This window comes from Alligator sinensis, unplaced genomic scaffold (genome assembly GCF_000455745.1).
Source record: "Alligator sinensis unplaced genomic scaffold, ASM45574v1 scaffold449_1, whole genome shotgun sequence".
NCBI classification, from domain to species: Eukaryota; Metazoa; Chordata; order Crocodylia; family Alligatoridae; genus Alligator; species Alligator sinensis.
In genome coordinates, this window is record NW_005842838.1 from 449,465 (window position 1) to 466,260 (window position 16,796).

Consider the following 16,796-nt stretch of genomic DNA (forward strand, 5'->3'; position numbering starts at 1 on the left):
TTCCTTTTGGACTTGTTGAGTTTGTTAGCTTTTGTCTGAGCACAGCCTTGTATCTCAAGACAGGGCTGTCCTTTCCTTCCAGGCCAATGAGGGGATCCTGTCTGAACATTACCATGAGCTGCGGAGGAAGCCCTTCTACCCTGCACTGATCCACTACATGACTTCAGGCCCAGTGGTTGCTATGGTATGGCTGTGAGTCTGGCTTGCCATCTCAGTGCACCCATGAGGAGAGCAGGAGAAGGGGTTGAGATGATGGCTTTAGGGAGGGGAGGTGTAAGAGATGGCTTAAGCTTCATTGTATCTCTCAATGGAAGGGAATCTTCCCATCCATTATTATTAGACCCTCTGTGGGTTTGGTTTTTAAAGTGGGTTTGTACACACCAAGATCTGAATGGATAATGATCCCCACAGGGGCAGTAATGGGGAGAAGCAAGGCCCATCCCTTGCTCCGCTTGGTAGAGCCAGGGGAGACTGGCCTTGTATGACTGCCCAGTTGGGCAAAGCTGAAGTGTGGGCACCCTGCAGCCCTTTCACTGTAGTCATCTGAGGAGGCTGAGTGCCATGAGGCAGAGGAAAAGCTGATGGGTTTGTGCTGACAGCACTCCTCCAGTGCTTCCCGAGTCCCAGGCCTTCCTGTCTGGCTAGCTTTGCTCTCTGCCTTGACTTGCTCAGCCCCCATTGTTTTCTCACATTTGTTTTTTCCTTCCCACTTGTTCTGTTTCCTCCATTTTTCTCTTGGCTCTGTTCTCTGTTCCCAGTTGGGAAGAAGAGACATGCTACACTTGCAAATTCAGCTGAGTCCACCCGCAGTGTGAGAGCATCTGCCTTCCCCAACAAATCCACACAACAGTGAATGTGGTTGACAGAGCAGGTGGAAGTGGGGGGCGTCAGAGTTCTCTCTTCCCCAGAGAAATTTCAGTGGGAGTTTGTGCTGCTGGCTGGAGTGACTCACTGATTCTCTCCAAGCACAGCCTCATGCAGCCCATTTGTGTCACAGGTGTGGGAAGGTTTCAACGTGGTCAGGACTTCCAGAGCTATGGTAGGAGATACCAATTCCACCGAAGCCAAGCCTGGGACAATCCGGGGAGATTTCAGCGTCCATGTCAGCAGGTACAAACATTCAACACCAATCCAGCCATTGCATAGCATCAGTGTGCTAGGCAGTGCCAGGTGTGAGGGCTCCAGCAGACCTACCAGGTCCTGACAGTGTGACTGTTTGCCATCCTTACCATGTGCTTCTCTTGACAACAGGAATGTTATTCATGCCAGTGACTCCGTGGAGACAGCCCAAAGGGAGATCAGCTTGTGGTTTCACAGCAGTGAGTTGGTGGACTGGGAATGCTGTGATCACAATATCACTTACCAGCTCTAAAGGCCTTCCCTTGCTGAGTTGCTCACCAGGATCTACCTCTGATAGCAAGTTGCCTTTCCATAGCCCCTCTCAGCCCAGCAAGTACACCCCCAGGCCACACTTGCATCACACTGACTCTGCTGGAGGGGACAGATTTTCCCCTTCATGTTGCCAACTACTGATTATGTTGGACTTGTCCTTCTTCTTACCATGGTGCCCATAAACCCTTGATGATCAGATACATGTGAAGTAAGACGGTGGCATTAAGGCCTGAAAAGATTCACATTAAAATTGAATTTGTTACAAATGTGTATTGCTGGTGTCTCTTATTCTTCTGTTTTCCTGCCTTCGTTGGTGGGGAGTAGAGTCTGGTGGGACAGACCATCTCTGTGACTGATAACCTAAACAGAATAGCTCCTAATTCCTATGTACAACTAAGAACATACAGTCAGCCTCCCTGAGCCTTCATTGTATATCTCGTGGTTGAACACTGAGAAGGAACTCTGCAAGCGAGGGCCCTGGGTGAGGAGCAGCAGCTGTCCATCATGACTCTGGGGAGAAGAAGCACAAAATTTGGAGGAGGCTTTCTTGCACCTGGGGTGGAACAATGCCATGCACCAATACAGGCTGGAGACTGACTGGCTGGGCAGCAGCTCTGCAGAAAAGGACCTGGGGTTACAGTGTGTGGTGGGAGAAACCTCCCTAAGGTTCGTTGTCTAGCTGTAATTTGATTGACAGACAACGCGGGTAAAGAAAGACAGCTGTTTATTTGCTTGAGCAAAGACCATAAAGCCAGCAAAAGGCAAAATGGCCCCCCCCTAAGGGTGAGGTGATCTTTTATACTTATTACAACAAGGCAAGACTTCATGGTTAACAAAAAAAGCAATACTTGGGCGGTGCTTTTCAAATCTTTGTAACAGCATATTTTTATTAAGCTGAACTAGCACTTTTTTAAAAGCTAAAAGTTAAGTAACAGTAACATTATAATGTGTTAGCAAAACCTTACACAGTAGTAGATACTTCTCAAGGACACAACCAGTGCACCCAGAACAATGGTTTCCCTGTCTTATTTTACTTCTTGCTGTAGCTGATTTTTCAGCACACAGACACAGAGATACTTGCTGCTTTTAACTCAGAAAATGCTTAATACAGTTAAAATGATTACTTGACACAAGCAAAGGCTTAGCTATCAATCTGCCTTGTGGTCAGCTGCATTGCTAGGCCACAGGTCATGCCTTGTATTCAGCTGTAAAGCTAATACTTCTTAATAATCTAAATTATTGTTAACCTAACAGTATGCTTATCAGAAAACTATTCTATTTTGCCATGAAGGCTAATAGGATACTGGGCTGCATTGGTAGGTGTGTTGCCAGCAGATCCAGGGAAGTGATTCTTTCCCTCTTTTCAGCACTAGTGAGGCCACATCTGGAGTACTGTGTCCAGTTTTGGGGCCCCCACTACAGAAGGATATGGACAAATTGGAGAGAGTCCAGTGGAGGGCAACGAAAATGGTTAGAGGGCTGGGGCACATGACTAATAAAGAGAGGCTGAGGGAACTGGGCTTATTTATTTTAGAAAAGAGAAAGCTGAGAGGGGATTTAAGAGCAGCCTTCAAATACCTAAAGAGGGGTTCCAAAGAGAATGGAGCTAGGCCCCTGGTGGGCAAAATGGTGGAGCCAGCCAGCAGCAGGACTCCATTTCCCAGCAGCCCCTGCCCACAGCACTGCAGCTGGTTTCCATGGAGACCCTGGCTCTGGCAGGGCCAAGGTTTTCATGCAGACCAGCCCCAGTAGCGCTGGCAGGACGTGTGGCTGGGCCGGGAGCTGCTCTAGGGCTGGGGTTGGGACCTTGCGGTTGTGACAGCATGGTCCGGAGTTAAGGTAGAACTGGGATCCGCTGCCTGCACGCCTTGGCAGGAGCATGCAAGTAGTGGATCGCAGCTCTTCCCCAGCTCTAGACCATGCTGTCACTGCCGCAAGATCCCAGCCTCAGCCCCAAACCAGCTCCCCATCCAGCCATGCGCCCTGACACCGCTGCTCAGGCCAGTCTCCATGGAAACCCTGACCGCAGCAACGTGTGCAGGGGCTTCTGAGTCCACTGTGGGCCTGATCCGACCTGTGGGCCAGCTTTGCCCACCCCTGAACTAGACTCTTCTCAGGGGTGGCAGATGACAGAACAAGGAGCAATGGTCTCAAGTTGTAGCAAGGGAAATTTAGGCTAGATATTAGTGTAACCGGGTGTCCCAAAATGAATGTCCCCCCTCACCAATGGAAGGGTAAATCCAGCAGGGCACACATGCTGGCGTGGAAACTGCAGTCACTCGCAGTTCCTTCCCACTTATCATGTCTCAATAGAGGCGGGACAGAAAGCTATGCCTTAACCAGGTACGAATTTAATATAGGTATATATAAAATGGCAGTGAGCTAAAGTGAGTATTTACAGGTTATAAATGCATATAACTATATACATATCCAAATACAAATGGTAAGCATAATGGTCCCAAATTCTATGAACAGATACGTACAACAATAAATGACACTCTAAAATACAAGGCGTACAGTTAACAGTTAATAAACACTCCAGAAATGCACAGCACATATCAAACAATCAATAAACACTCCAAAATATGAGACACAAGAGTTCTCTAGTGGTTCCCCTCCTCTAGCGTGTCTCTTCCTCCTGCCTCTTTATTGAGGCTACCTTCCCCGAATGTCACTCCAAGGTGGGAGACCCACTGCCCCACTGACCCACTGTGCTCCAAGGAGCCGGGTGGGGCAGTGTTCATAAGCTCCCTGGCCTGGCTAATGTTTCTCTAGGGAGGGCTCAGTCCAGGCTTCAGGGGAGCAGCATGACTTGCTCACACGTCCCAGTGTCTCAATCCTTCTCAGGGGGAGTTGTGGGCATGGACTGCCTCGTGCATACCCAGGGCCATGCCACTCTGAAATGCTGCTTCCTGTGCTCGGGAACTGCTCTAAGCACAAGACCCTTGAGGACTCATTGCAGGGAGTGGGTCCCAGACCGCCTGGGCCCCTCCTCCTCCTGGGCCTTATGCCCTGCAATGACTCACCCCGCGGTAGCGCTGACTCCCTCACGCCAGGGCTGGAGACCCGAGCCACCTCACTGTGGCTCCCAGGGTCCCAGTCCCTTGCAGACCCCTGTGCAGTGACGCCTGCACCGCAGCCCAACCTCATGCCAGGGTTGGAGACCTGAGCTGCCTCGCTGTGGCTCCCAGGATCACGGTCCTCATGGACCTCTGTGCAGCAATGCCTGCACCGCCTACTACTTCCGTCCAGCAGCAGAATCTTTCAGGCTCATCTGGGCAGCTGGATACACCCCCTGGGCAGCTCTCTCAGCAAGTCTTGGCCCTGAGACCTTTTCCTTCTTCATCCTTTGCTGACTGCACTGCATGCTCAGCATGCAGCTGCTTATATCCCCTCTTGGGGCTCCGTCCCCAGATTGAAAATGAACCAATTAGGGGGGCTGCAACTGCAGTTCCCAATTAAGTCCACTCCTGCCCCCACCCACTTTGGAGTAGAGGGGGAGCGGACTCTCCTCCTGTCTCCTTCCCTGCCTGTCTCTGATTGGTGGGGTTTGCTCCACCAGTCGCATTCGTGGTCTCCTAAGCCCAGAGAGCCCGTTGAAGCCCGGCAAGCCTGCCACTTTAGGAAAAACTTTCTTACTAGGAGAGTAGTAAAGCACTGAACAGGTTACCCAGAGAGGTTGTGGAATCTGCATCCTTGGAGGTTTTTAAGACCTGGGGAGACAAAGCCTTGTCTGGGATGATGCAGTTAGGGATGGTTCTGCTTTGAGCAGGGCTGTAACAGGGAGCTGCTTCGCAGTCTCTCGTACAAGCAGGAGCCCATGTGCAGCCAGAGTCTCTGCTTTACTCACCCAGGAGCCATGCTGGGCTTCCGCAGTTGGTGGCGGGCTCACCCGGATATGGCTGGGAGCCAACTCTGACACCAGAGACATGAGGGACCCCAGGAGTGACAGGGCCCCCGTCTGACTCAGACAGAAGCTGCACCGGGATCCCACCACTGCTGGTCAGCCTGTGCCAGAGAGAACCCAGAAGTGTCAGCAAACCCTGGCTTCTGGCAGTCCCCAGCTGCTGGCAATCATGTGACTGGAAAGGTGGAGATGATTGGACCCCTGGACATCCAGCGGATTTCAAAGCAAGAGGGCTGAGGCCCATAACCCCGCAGAGAGGCGAGTGCATGGTCTCCTGGAGGAGAGTGGTACACATCTGTGTGGAGGTACAGAATAGGACCAGGAATACTACAAACCCAGGTCCCAGCCTCAGGCAAACCTTGGATGACTGGAGCAAGCCAGTAAAGGGTAACTGGTGGACAAGAGCAAGCACCCCTAATTTTCTATGATTCTAAGGAAGTTTTGCCCCTCCTGTTGCTGTAGATGTCAGGGTACTTTTTGACCTTTCTCAGAAGCATTTGGTGTTGGCTGCTGCTAAAGCTGGGGATTTTGACTGGAATGTACCAGTGCTCTTAGTGGGACTAAAACCTGGACATTTCTGCCCCTCTGCTCAGGGTCAGACTGAGTTGAGATCAGGAAGGAATTTAACCCCACATTCAGATGAAGATGGACCGTGAGGGATTTTGCATTTGTAACAGGGGCATGGCCCTCTTCCTTAGCTCTCTAGAGCACATTTTAATAACATTTGCAGCAGCAGGGTGCTGACAGCCCTTGTCCCCCTGTTTATCTGTGACAGGTCAGGGTGCTTTTGGTGCCTTTGAGCAATTTGCCTTGTGCAGCAGGATTGATTGTGTAGTTTTAGGAGTAGGTTATGGGATGGTTTGGATAGAGAGCAGGGGATTGGACTATATGACCTCTGGAGATCGCTTCCAGCCCTACCTTTCTGTGATTCTGTGATGACAACATTTAACACTGGGTGATGCTTGACTTTGAGGAGCAGCAGTGTGCATTGGCTAGTTGTTCTACTACTGGTACCATTCTGCTAATCAGGATTTTTAAGTTGCTCTGGTAGAGGGGACAATATTCTTCCTTGGTTTCTTTCACAATCCTGCAGGTGGTCTGGTCCTGATAGAGATTTTTGCTGCACATGGAGACCTCCCTGTCCTGTCAGGAGTCCCCATATTCACTAAGGACCACAGACCATTGTCCCACACTCTTTATTGTAAAAAATGAAACAGCCACCCATTGCACCACAGGAATCAGAAACTGGTCCACTGACCATGATATCTCATACTACAGCACCACCAAAACCTTAAACTGTGTAGGCCTGTGCAAAGCAGCAGGTATTTACTTCAGATTTGGATTTGGCTGATTCAGAGGGACAATGATTCAATTCGGTGGTTCGAATCACTGTCCCGATTTGAGTCAGCCAATTCGGATACGGAGATTCGGTGCCGATTCGGAGATTTGGCCATAGACGATAATGGGGAATCACTAAAATACCTATAACTTTGTCATTTTTTTAAAGATTTGAATGAAAACAGTGGGGATGGTAGCCCCTTCTGAGGGCATGAAGCCTGTCAAGTTTCAAGGAGACAGGTGCAGGGGTTTTTGTGAAAGTGCACCTCAAACTGTTGAAAGCAAAACTCGTGTCACTTATGTGTTAAGGCAGAGTGGGGTGAATGCAGCAGGGATGGCAGCCCCTTGTGCGGGCACGAGGCCTGCCAGGTTTCAGGCAGAGTGGTGCAGAGGTTTCTGTGAAAGTGCGTCTCAAGGTTCTGAAAGTAAATAAAAAAAGCAAATAGGTGCAGAGTGAAGAGGGTGGCACTCACATGCTTTCTGAGTGCCAGTCCCTTCTTCACTGGATTGAATGCATTTATCCCCTGACCCATGTACAAACTAGCCCAGTCCTGTTGAACTCCAAGACTTGCTGCCAGGCCTATCTACTGAGCAGTCACTGGGAGAAATTCTCAGTCAGTTAGGGTGGGACTTCTGTCTTAAAGAGCAAGATGAGATGCGGGAGGTGGAATCCGTTTGGGCCTGCTGACAGCTGATTAGTATGAGATGCATTTGGGCCTGGCGGGGAGGGGAAGGAGAAATGCTGCTGCATTTGGGGGTTATGATTTTATTCCCTTTTTGTTTTGCTTATCTCTGTCACAGGCACTTGGTGCCCTGGAATGGCCTTCTGTGGGTTGGAGTTTTTAAATAAAGTATCTGGCCCTGCATATGTAGGCCTGAGACCACATCTTCCTTCTTTCACCCCTAACTGGAGAGTCCAGACTTCTTTTCCCAGCTTCCTCATACCTTTCATATTTACCCCCATTTAATCTCTGGCCAGTGGCTGTGAATCTTCTGTGGACAAAGATGTTCCAGAGACCTTCCTTCATCCCTTTCATATTAGAAATATTGGCCACATGCCCAGGGACTTCCCATATGCTGAGAGCAGAGAAGCAGTGCATGTAGAAGTCATTGTCAGTCCACACAGGTCAGGGTCTCCTCCCTTGGGGTACTCACATGACATACCCCAAAGTGTTTGAGATATGCCAAAGTATCTCCTGGTCCTCTGCCCAGTCACTCTGGGACCTGCCTGTTGTACCAACTAGCAGCATTCAACCATGTTCTGCCTGGTGACAGTTGCATGGTTTCTCCAAAGCTCTAGAAACCTTCAGTAGTACAAGCTGGAAGGATGGGTACATGTACTGTTATACACCTAAATATTGTGCAGACAGCAGTCATACACTTGACAGGGTAGAGTTATGTTTATGAAGATTGGGTGAGGGTCTCAAGCCCACTGGTGGAGAGGAGGAGCGATGGTAGATGCTAGACTAGCAAATTTCCTGCCTTTCTAGGAAAGATTGGGCGCATCTACATGAGATGCTTTACTGCACAGTAGACTAATTTACTGCTCAGTAAAGTGTCACTGTCAACACATGCAGGTACTTACTGTGCAGTAAGTTAGTCTATTGCATGGTTAATTTGCTACCTGCAAATGCAGGTAGAAAATTAACCGTGAAGTAGTTGCTGCACAGTAGCACATGTGTAGACACCAATCAAGAGCAAATTTGCTCCTGGTCAGCCCCACCAGCAGAGGGCCATCTGGAGCCCAAACCTTCTCCAACACCGGGACTGAGGTAGCTCTTTGCCTGCCCCAGCCTGTCCTTTAAAAGTCTGCGGTGACCTCAGAGCCTGTGCCACCTGCTGCCTGCCTCTGGCTACTGAGTCCCATAGCAGTGGCCCCATGCCAGCTGCCGCAGCCTGCACTGACCCGACATTGACCCCAGGGCCAGTCCCACCACCTGCCTGCTACATGCTCTGTACCCCTGTGCTGCAGGCACCTGCCCAGGCCCGGCAGCGCCCACAGGGCCGCAGCACTTGAGGGCCATAGATGCAGCCATGCTGGCATCATCCCCAATGCCACACATCGTGTTCTGGGGGCCCAACTGGTCCCAGGATGAGACCATGGACTTTGTGGTGCTGTGGGCTGACGCTGAAGTCCAGACCCAGTTTGCCCAGGGCAGGCGCTCCAACATCCATATTTATGAAGCCCTGGTGTGCCACATGCAGGAATGGGGGCATGACAAGTCAGTGTGGCAATGCCACAAAAAGGTCAAGGCCCTGCAGGTGCAGTGGGTCTGTATCACCAAACACAATCACTAGTTGGGGGCTGTCCACAGGGCCAAGTGCTTTATGCAGCAGCTGGACTGCATCCTTGTACCCCGGGACCCTGGGTGGAGCTGTGCTGTGCTCTCCAGCATGGGTGTCTGCCAGGGCATCCACCATGTCCTGGCAATGACAATGAGTCCTCAGCAGGGAAGGGACCCTCAGGACACCAAGGGCACATTTCGCCATGGCCCCGCCCCCAGCATCATCCAGCAGCTCCAGCAGCCTGGGCCAGCTCCTGCCTCACCAGGTCTAGATGCACAGCATTCCCCAGGAGGCCAGCCCAGAGATAACACTACCCACCCAAGCTCCAGCTCCTTCCCAGAGGGAGCCAATGCCCAGTCAGTTAGGCACTGCACCTTGGCACCCCAGGACACCAATGGGAGGTGCACATCATCACTGCAAATGGGAACAGACTCGGGCCACCAAAGATGCCTGTCACACTGTAACAGGGAACCCTAGCCCTATCACGAGGAAGCAGATTTGCCCCTTTAAGGCCAAAACTTTCTGGGCATGGAGGGCTGGTGAGGAAGGGGTTGCTTGGGGAGCGGTCCACAGCAGGAAGGGGGAAGCTACGGAAGCCCCAGAGAGATGGCGGCTGCACCACAGCCAGGACTGTAGCCGGCGGTGCAGAGCCAAAGCATGAACCAGGTTCATGTAAGCTGACCTGCTGCTTTGCTTGATCATGTACAGTTATTATTATTTTTTTGTGATTGTTGAATAACACCAGTGGTCTGGGTGAGGCTATTGGGGGATGGAGGAGGCCTCATTTTGGGAGCCCACTACGGAGTGGGGACCCTGGCAGCAGTGAGGGCATGGCTTTTGGGGGCACAGACCCTGGCGCCTGAAGGCATGATCTTAAAAAGGCCAGGGAAGTCTGATGTACCGGGGGTGCAATTTTGTTTTGGTTTTTTTTGGACTGAGAGGGTACAAGTTTGGTGTTGCCCCGCTTTTGAATTTGCAGCCCCCTGGCTGTGGGGCTGGCACCCATGCCTCTGGGCCAGGGAGTGCCGGGCTCCAGAAAGGAGCAGGAAAGGGGGCCACAAGCCTCCAGGCACTGTAGAAAATGCTAGAGCCTTGGAGTCAAACCCTGTTTAGTGGGTTTGGACGGGGAAGCCTAGCTAGAGAAAAAAAAGGGGTCAAGCCATCCTAGGAGAGACCCCAACATACCCAATATAATAGGCAGTCTCCCGCTCGCATAATAATTTCCATCAAGACGTGGCAGGAGAGATTAGGGTGGGACAGAAGAATTCCCAAAGAAGGCTCCAAGGGTGCCCCACATAAGGCACGGATTACCAGGAAGATGGCACTGGGGAGGGCAACCTGTTACACACACCCATCTGGAAAGCCCCTCACTAGGAGGAAGGCCCTCCCCTTCCCTTCCCTCCCCTTCCTGCCCCTGTCCACCCTCCCCGGCCAGCCTGGCCAAGCTTCCCCCTGCCCCCCCCACAACACACAGGGAGGTTGGAGGCAGTGCAAAACTTTATTGAGCAGCCAGTGCCCCCTCAGCTAGGCAGCCACAGGCCTCACACACAGAGGAATGTGTCAATACCTGCAACAATGTCCTCACTTGCAGGTGGGGGGAACGGGGGGGAGGAGCATGGATTTGTAGCATAGGCACAGGTACCCTTCCATGTGGTGGCAAACGTGGGGAAGCACGGGCTTGCCCACCACAGCATCGAAGCTCAGGGTCCTGCACCAGGTGCTCAGGTGAGTGTGAGGCACTGTGGTGAAGAGCAGCAGTGGGGTGTAGCAGGTCAGGCATGCTGTGCTCCATGCAAACAGCTTCTTGCAGTATGCTTGGGGCGCTCTCACCAGGGGCACACTCAGGACGCTGCTGGGGGGGGAGGGGAGAGGCGCAAGAACCCAGCAGCCCACCTTCCCCTGCAAAGTGAGAGGGGACAAGGTGCTCAGCCAGTGTTCACCTGTGCCAAGGCCTGCCTGGCCAACTTACCATGGTCCCTGGGTACCTGTCCACTCACAACCCCTGATCTGAGGTCAGACAGCATACAGCCCCTGGTACAGTGTATGTTATCTCAGAAATGTTGCAAAATCTCACAAACAGCCTTTTTCTCCTGACTCTGCAAGTCCATCACCTGCACACAGGGGAGAAACACCAGCTGCCAGCAGCAATGCACCTTCAAGATCACCGCCAACCTTGGCCGGGGCCCTCCATATGCACTGACTCTGGCAGTAGCAGACCCGAGACCAGAACCTGCTGCTGGACCAGCTGGTCACTATGGCAGAAGAGCGGCTGGTGGAGGAGTGGGCCTGGCATGCAGAAGACATCATGCACAAGCTGAAGAGGATTGAGTGCAAGCTGGAGACAGACCAGGAGAGGATCTGGGAGGATCAAACATTCAGGAACAGGCTCTTGGCCCTTAGGGACCGGCACATCACCCTCCTCAAGAGGATCGTGGAGGCCCAGGAGCAACAGGCTGCTGTGGTGGCCAGGGCAGTGGAGACGAGAGAAGAGGACCCCAAGTGCCACGGAAGAGGACCTCCTTTATGCTGCCCACTCCCCAGCCCTGGCCCCAACTGCCCTCTGGCAGATGCCCGCCACCCAGCAGCAAGTCTCCCAGTGGGCCTGAGCTGAGGTGCAGCGGTACCTCCAGTGGCCAGGGCCCCCTGCCCCAGCACCCACCCCGGGTCCCCACCAACTACCTCCACCCCCCCGCCCCCCAGTCTGGGCCCCTCCCTGCTGCTCGCCCAGGCTCCATGTGGCCCCTGAGCAGAAGCCACCCACAGTAGAGCCAGCACTGCGCCTGGGCCCTGCTGGCCCTATCCCCAGGCTGAAGGAGAGGAAGCTGGCCATGTCAGCAGAGCAGCAGCCGTTTTTGCCCCTGACCAAGCCCCCTACCCACCAGCCTTGCCACAGCATACACACCCATGGTGGTGTGGCCAGATCCCAGGGTGCTGGGCACCTGTCCCCGGGATCTGCCCTGTAGACAGCTCCACCCCACTGTCCCCACCCCGGGAGGGCACACAGAGCATAATGTACATAGTTTGCACAGAGAAGAGGGTTCTTTATTGGTTATTATTCTCTTGTTCAGGAGGGAAGGTGGGGCAGGAGCTGTGTTTGTGGAGGGAAATAAAGTGCTTTGCAGAACACTGTCCACAGTGAAGGAATGCACGGTGGGCCTGGGGTCCGTGGCTGGCTGGCCGGGTGGCCTACCGCAGGGCTGTAGGAGCAGGTGGTCTGCCAGTGCCTCTGGCACATGCGGAGCCCCCACTGCTGGGTGTATGTCCAGAGCCTCAGTGGAGGTGCCATTGCTGCCACTGCAGCTGGTACTCCTGCTGCCAGGCATCCTCCACCCACTGTGCCTCCTCCACTCACACCTTGTGGTAGATCTCCCCCTGGGCCTCGCATATGTTGTGCAGCATACAAGCTGTGATGATGACCTGGGGGATGTTGGCCTCTGCAACCTCGAGGCTGGTGGTGAGGGTGCGCCAGAGTCTTTTCAGGCAACCAAACGCATACTCCACCTATTGAAGTGTGGCTGGAGGGGGTCCAGCTGACTGGTGTAGGGCCGCATGAGGCAGGGGAGGAGTCCACATGAGGCAGGGTCCCTAATGAGGACGGGTGGGATTCACCTTGCCCAGCTGGAGGTCTGGCATCCCTGGCACAAAACACCAGTTCTCCACCAGAGCTGGCAGGTTGGAGTTGAGGAAGATGCAGGTATCATGGGCACTGCCAGCCCAGATCGCACTGACATCGGGAAAGGTACTGTGATGGTCAACAATGGCCTGCAGCATGAAGGATGAAAGCCCTGCTGGCTATAGTATGGGCAGCTGCCATGGGGTAGGCCAGTGACAGGGCTGTGGGTCCCATCCAGGGCCCTGATACACTGGGGGAAGCCCAGGGCATGGAACCCCACCATCACCTCCAGGGGGTCGTGGACCCAGAACACAGTGCCACAGACTTCCAGGATGGCCTCCTCACCAGTTACCTGGCCCATGGCAAAGAGGTGGCCAACATAGCGCAGGCTGGCAGTCATAGCCAGCTTGAGCAGGGCAATGACCAGCTGGGTCTCAGCAAGGAGGATCAGCCATATGGTGATGGCCTGCTACCCCAGGTGCGGGTGCAGCTGGTCAAGGAGCTCCTGGAATGTGGCCTGGGTCATCCAGATTGAGTCCAGCTACTGGTCATCATCCCGGGTGTGCTGGACAACATGGTGCAGCCACCAGTTCTGGCTGGCCGGGTGGGCCCACAGGCAGTGGGGCTAGTGCCCCAGGAGCTCATGGAAAGCATCTGTGGCAGTGTCTATGTGCACATCATCAGCATCCCTGCCAGGGTCCAGGTGGTAGCCCAGGACCTGGTTGGTGCCATCACAGGGACAGAGGTCTCAGATGCAGCAGCAAGCCTGGCCGTGCAGTCACACGGCACGGGGGGGAGACAGGACCAAGACTGACCGGGGCCAGGTGGTGGTTGCCATGGCAAAACATGGTGAGCAGGGCAGCAAAGAGAAGCCCAGGGTGCGGGTTGTTGCTTCCAGGGTCTGGGGGTAGAGCAGCCATCGCACAGTGGGCACAGGCTCTGGCAACAGAGCCACAGAGGGCTATGCCAGCACGCTACGGCCTGCTCCAAGCCAGAAACACAGGTGGCCATGGAGCACCATGCGGGGCTGGCTTTTAAAGAGTGTCCCTGGCACCCAGGCAGCTGTGGCCAGAGCCTCCTGCTCTCTCTGGCTGCTGAGTGGGGTGGAGCAGGGCTACTGCCATAAGGAGCAAATCTGCTCCCAAATGGCTGCATTTGTAGATACCTGCCCAGGGCTGATTTACTGCACAGTAGATTACTGTGCAGTAAACCCAAATAGCATTAATTACATGTGTAGATGTGCCCACTGTGCCTTTAAACATTCTAGTAGTCTCAGCTGCCCAGCCAGCGACATTCATCTGCCATCCACTGTCCAATCCTAGGAATGATGCGGACCCTTCAGAACTTGATTGTAATGTGCCTTGCTCTGTGCTCCAGCTCATCCCTAAGACCTTTGGCAAAGTATCCTTTTTCAAACCCTCAGTCACCTTGGGTTTAATGCTTCCCAAGCCACTGAATTTCCCTGTTCACTCTGCCAGGATTATCTTCCCAGGACTGTGACAGGCTTGGCCTGAGCATTGGCTACCCCAGACAGCTTTTCCCAGGGTTCCCCCAGCCCCAGCTCTTACAATAGTTTCTAAGATTTCCTCCACAGCTGTGTAGTTAACTCCCTGCTCCATGGTTTCCTGGTTGGACTTGCCTTTGGAGTTACTTTTCCACTTTGCAATCCTCAGAGACCTCTAACGAGCATTTTCAAGTGTGGTGCTGATGGTTTGCCAGTTTCCTTTCTTGACTCCTTGACAGATCAGGAGCTCACAGCCCCACCTGCTGCTCTAAGAAAAGTGAGGTTTTTTTCTCCCTCCTTTCCCTCCTGTTATCAGCACCCTACCTGACTTTGGCAGTCCTCTCTGAAAACTTGATCCCTGCCTTAGTTATAATCTCTTCCTTTCTCCTCTGCAAAGACCAAAGCAAAATAAGCATTTAGCAAATCTCATTCCTTATCCCTGTTACATAGCAATGCATTAACTGATTTATGGTTCCTTTTATCCCTCTGGGCTTATTGATGTATTTTCTGTAATTCATCTTTCTTTACTTTTTACTCTGTTTTTCATCCCTTTCTTCTCTTTTCACTCTTATTTCCCCAGTGATTTCTAATAAAAGGGACAGTTAGCCCAGTTGGTTGTGCCTTAGTGGTGTGAACACTTGTACACTGCAATTAGATCAAGACCTCCAGCTTACATTGCACAAGACCATCAAATAGTAAATAAACTTCAGTCACTACTAATCTGGAAGTAAAAAATGTCCCCTCTTATTTGGTAGTTAGAGCAAGGGAGAAGCAGAGATATTAAGGCTGGAAAGGGTCTTTATGAGTACCTAGATGAGGGAGTGAGTGTCATTATCTTGCTCTTAAATGTGCAGTTTGGGATTAGTTGATCACTTGTACCCTCTCTCTTTCTGTCTTGTTCTCTATCATGCAAGTGTCCCCATGGCCTTTATTTAAGAGGGGCCATGCAAACAAGAGGTTAATAAAAGCTTTTCCAGAGTGTTGCTGATTTAAAGATAGCGGCTATTTTTCAAGTATTATTCCAAGTAACTCATAATTTCCAGTAGAAACACCCACAATGCTGATCCCCATATGATCCACGTGTGTGGGCATCATGAAGTGCCCTTGTAGCCTCTACTTTCCTTCAGGCTACGAACAAAAAAATAACACCTTTATGATACAGTTCAGTGTGACATTGAACCAAACTAGCTCAGAGATCAGAAGGGGGGCCCAGGCCAAAGGGCCAGATCTAAACAACCCAAAAGCTTGGGAAGTCTGACCACAGTCTGACTCTCACAAAAGTCTTCAGTTGCTTTGCAAGGGCCCCAGCCACACCCCAGCTCCAAACAGTGTAATGTTTCAGAGAAATTTGGACCTAAATGTTTGTGGACTGGCCCTAAGAAATATTTTATTGATATTTATTGTTCTGTCCTTTAACGTAAGAAGATAAGAACTGCCATTTACTAGGTCATACAATAGGTCCATCTTGCCCAGTATCATACAGCCATGGCTCCACCAAGTCCTGGGACCTCCTGGTCAGCCACCTCCTATCTCTGGCCAAGCTGCCATCTATCAGACCAGGAAGGAAGTTCTGGCCAGGAGAAGCCTGGGCAAGTGTGGGGCTGGTTTCCTGACACTAAGGTCACATCTCCAGGCAGTTTCACTGTTAGGCATCCACAGGCTCCCTCCACTTGTTTGGGGGGCAGCAGGCACTGGCCAGTGTTTTCTGCTTGGTGTCCCCTTCTGAACCCTTGTGACCCTTGCCCCCCCTCCCTGTTTTCTTTTTATTTCTCCCAAGCAATTAGTTGTGTTTCCAGTTGCCTCCCTTTTTAAGGGAAGCTTATAATTTGTCCTGGTGGGCCTTGGCCCACGATCTCTTTGATACAGCAAATAGGCCTGTGTCCCACAGCGGCAGAGAGCAGATGCTGAAAGGGAGAGTGAGCCCTGATTCCCAGAGGAAAATGTAGTTCACCAAGGCCCTGCCACACGTTCAAGTTAAAGCTGGATAGAAACCAGCTATAGAGCTGTTCCATATTTTCAAACACTAACTTGCCAGCTGGTTGGCTCTTTTCATAGCTGGGCAGTCCTTTTTATCCTTTGATAAATCCTTTGCACCTATGACCCATCTAAATTTATTGTACTCTTGACCATTGACTGAAATTGTTTCTTTATTTCCGGATCCTTATTCCTGATTCCTTTTTCAAAGTCAATCTTTACACAATTAAAGTTGTTAGCAATGAATTAGAGAAGCTAGAGTTAGAAGTTCATCAAAAATATATATTTATTAATAAAAATGTAAAATAATATCATGCATCAAGTGCCTAACCTTGAATAAAGAGCTGAGATTAGGCTGGAATGATGGGGCAAAATCCTTTTTGGGTCACCCCAAACCACACTTCTTTGCAGTTGGGTAACACTTCTGAACAGGATGCTGCCCAACCAAAGCTCAGTTTTTTGCATGCCAGCCTGCCCACCAATAGCCCCTGAGGCCTACGTGCTATGTGCATAGCACTGAATAAGGAGCTGGGTTTGGGTAGGGATTATGGATAGAAATCCTTTTTAGATCACCCCAAGAAACATGTCTCTGCCATTGGGGGACTCTCCTGCTGCCAGGAGTCTGGGAAAGCCCCTGCCCACCCAAAGCTCAGCTCAGTTAGGCTCAGAAGCGGTGAGAGACGTGTGGGTGAAAGCTCGCTGCGCCCCCACTCCCCCAAAGCCCCCCAGAAACCCTCCAGCAGCCGCAGAGCCCCCCGCCGACCCCCAGCCCAGCCGGGGTC

General features: G+C 52.0%; 2 protein-coding genes across 2 annotated transcripts in view; both read left to right on the top strand.

The window, feature by feature from the left end:
* Positions 1 to 1,647, top strand: part of LOC102388800 (nucleoside diphosphate kinase, mitochondrial) — a 13,488-nt gene extending 11,841 nt beyond the window's left edge. Inside the window, exons 4-6 of the mRNA XM_014525588.2 lie at positions 83 to 184; positions 998 to 1,110; positions 1,252 to 1,647. Of these exons, the coding sequence (XP_014381074.2) occupies positions 83 to 184; positions 998 to 1,110; positions 1,252 to 1,372 (336 nt within the window). The 3' untranslated portion in view covers positions 1,373 to 1,647. The remainder of the gene's footprint in view (positions 1 to 82; positions 185 to 997; positions 1,111 to 1,251) is intronic.
* An 11,463-nt stretch (positions 1,648 to 13,110) lies between these two features.
* Positions 13,111 to 16,796, top strand: part of DECR2 (2,4-dienoyl-CoA reductase 2) — a 34,651-nt gene continuing 30,965 nt past the window's right edge. Inside the window, exon 1 of the mRNA XM_025191595.1 lies at positions 13,111 to 13,313. Coding sequence (XP_025047380.1) covers positions 13,111 to 13,313 — 203 coding nt within the window. The remainder of the gene's footprint in view (positions 13,314 to 16,796) is intronic.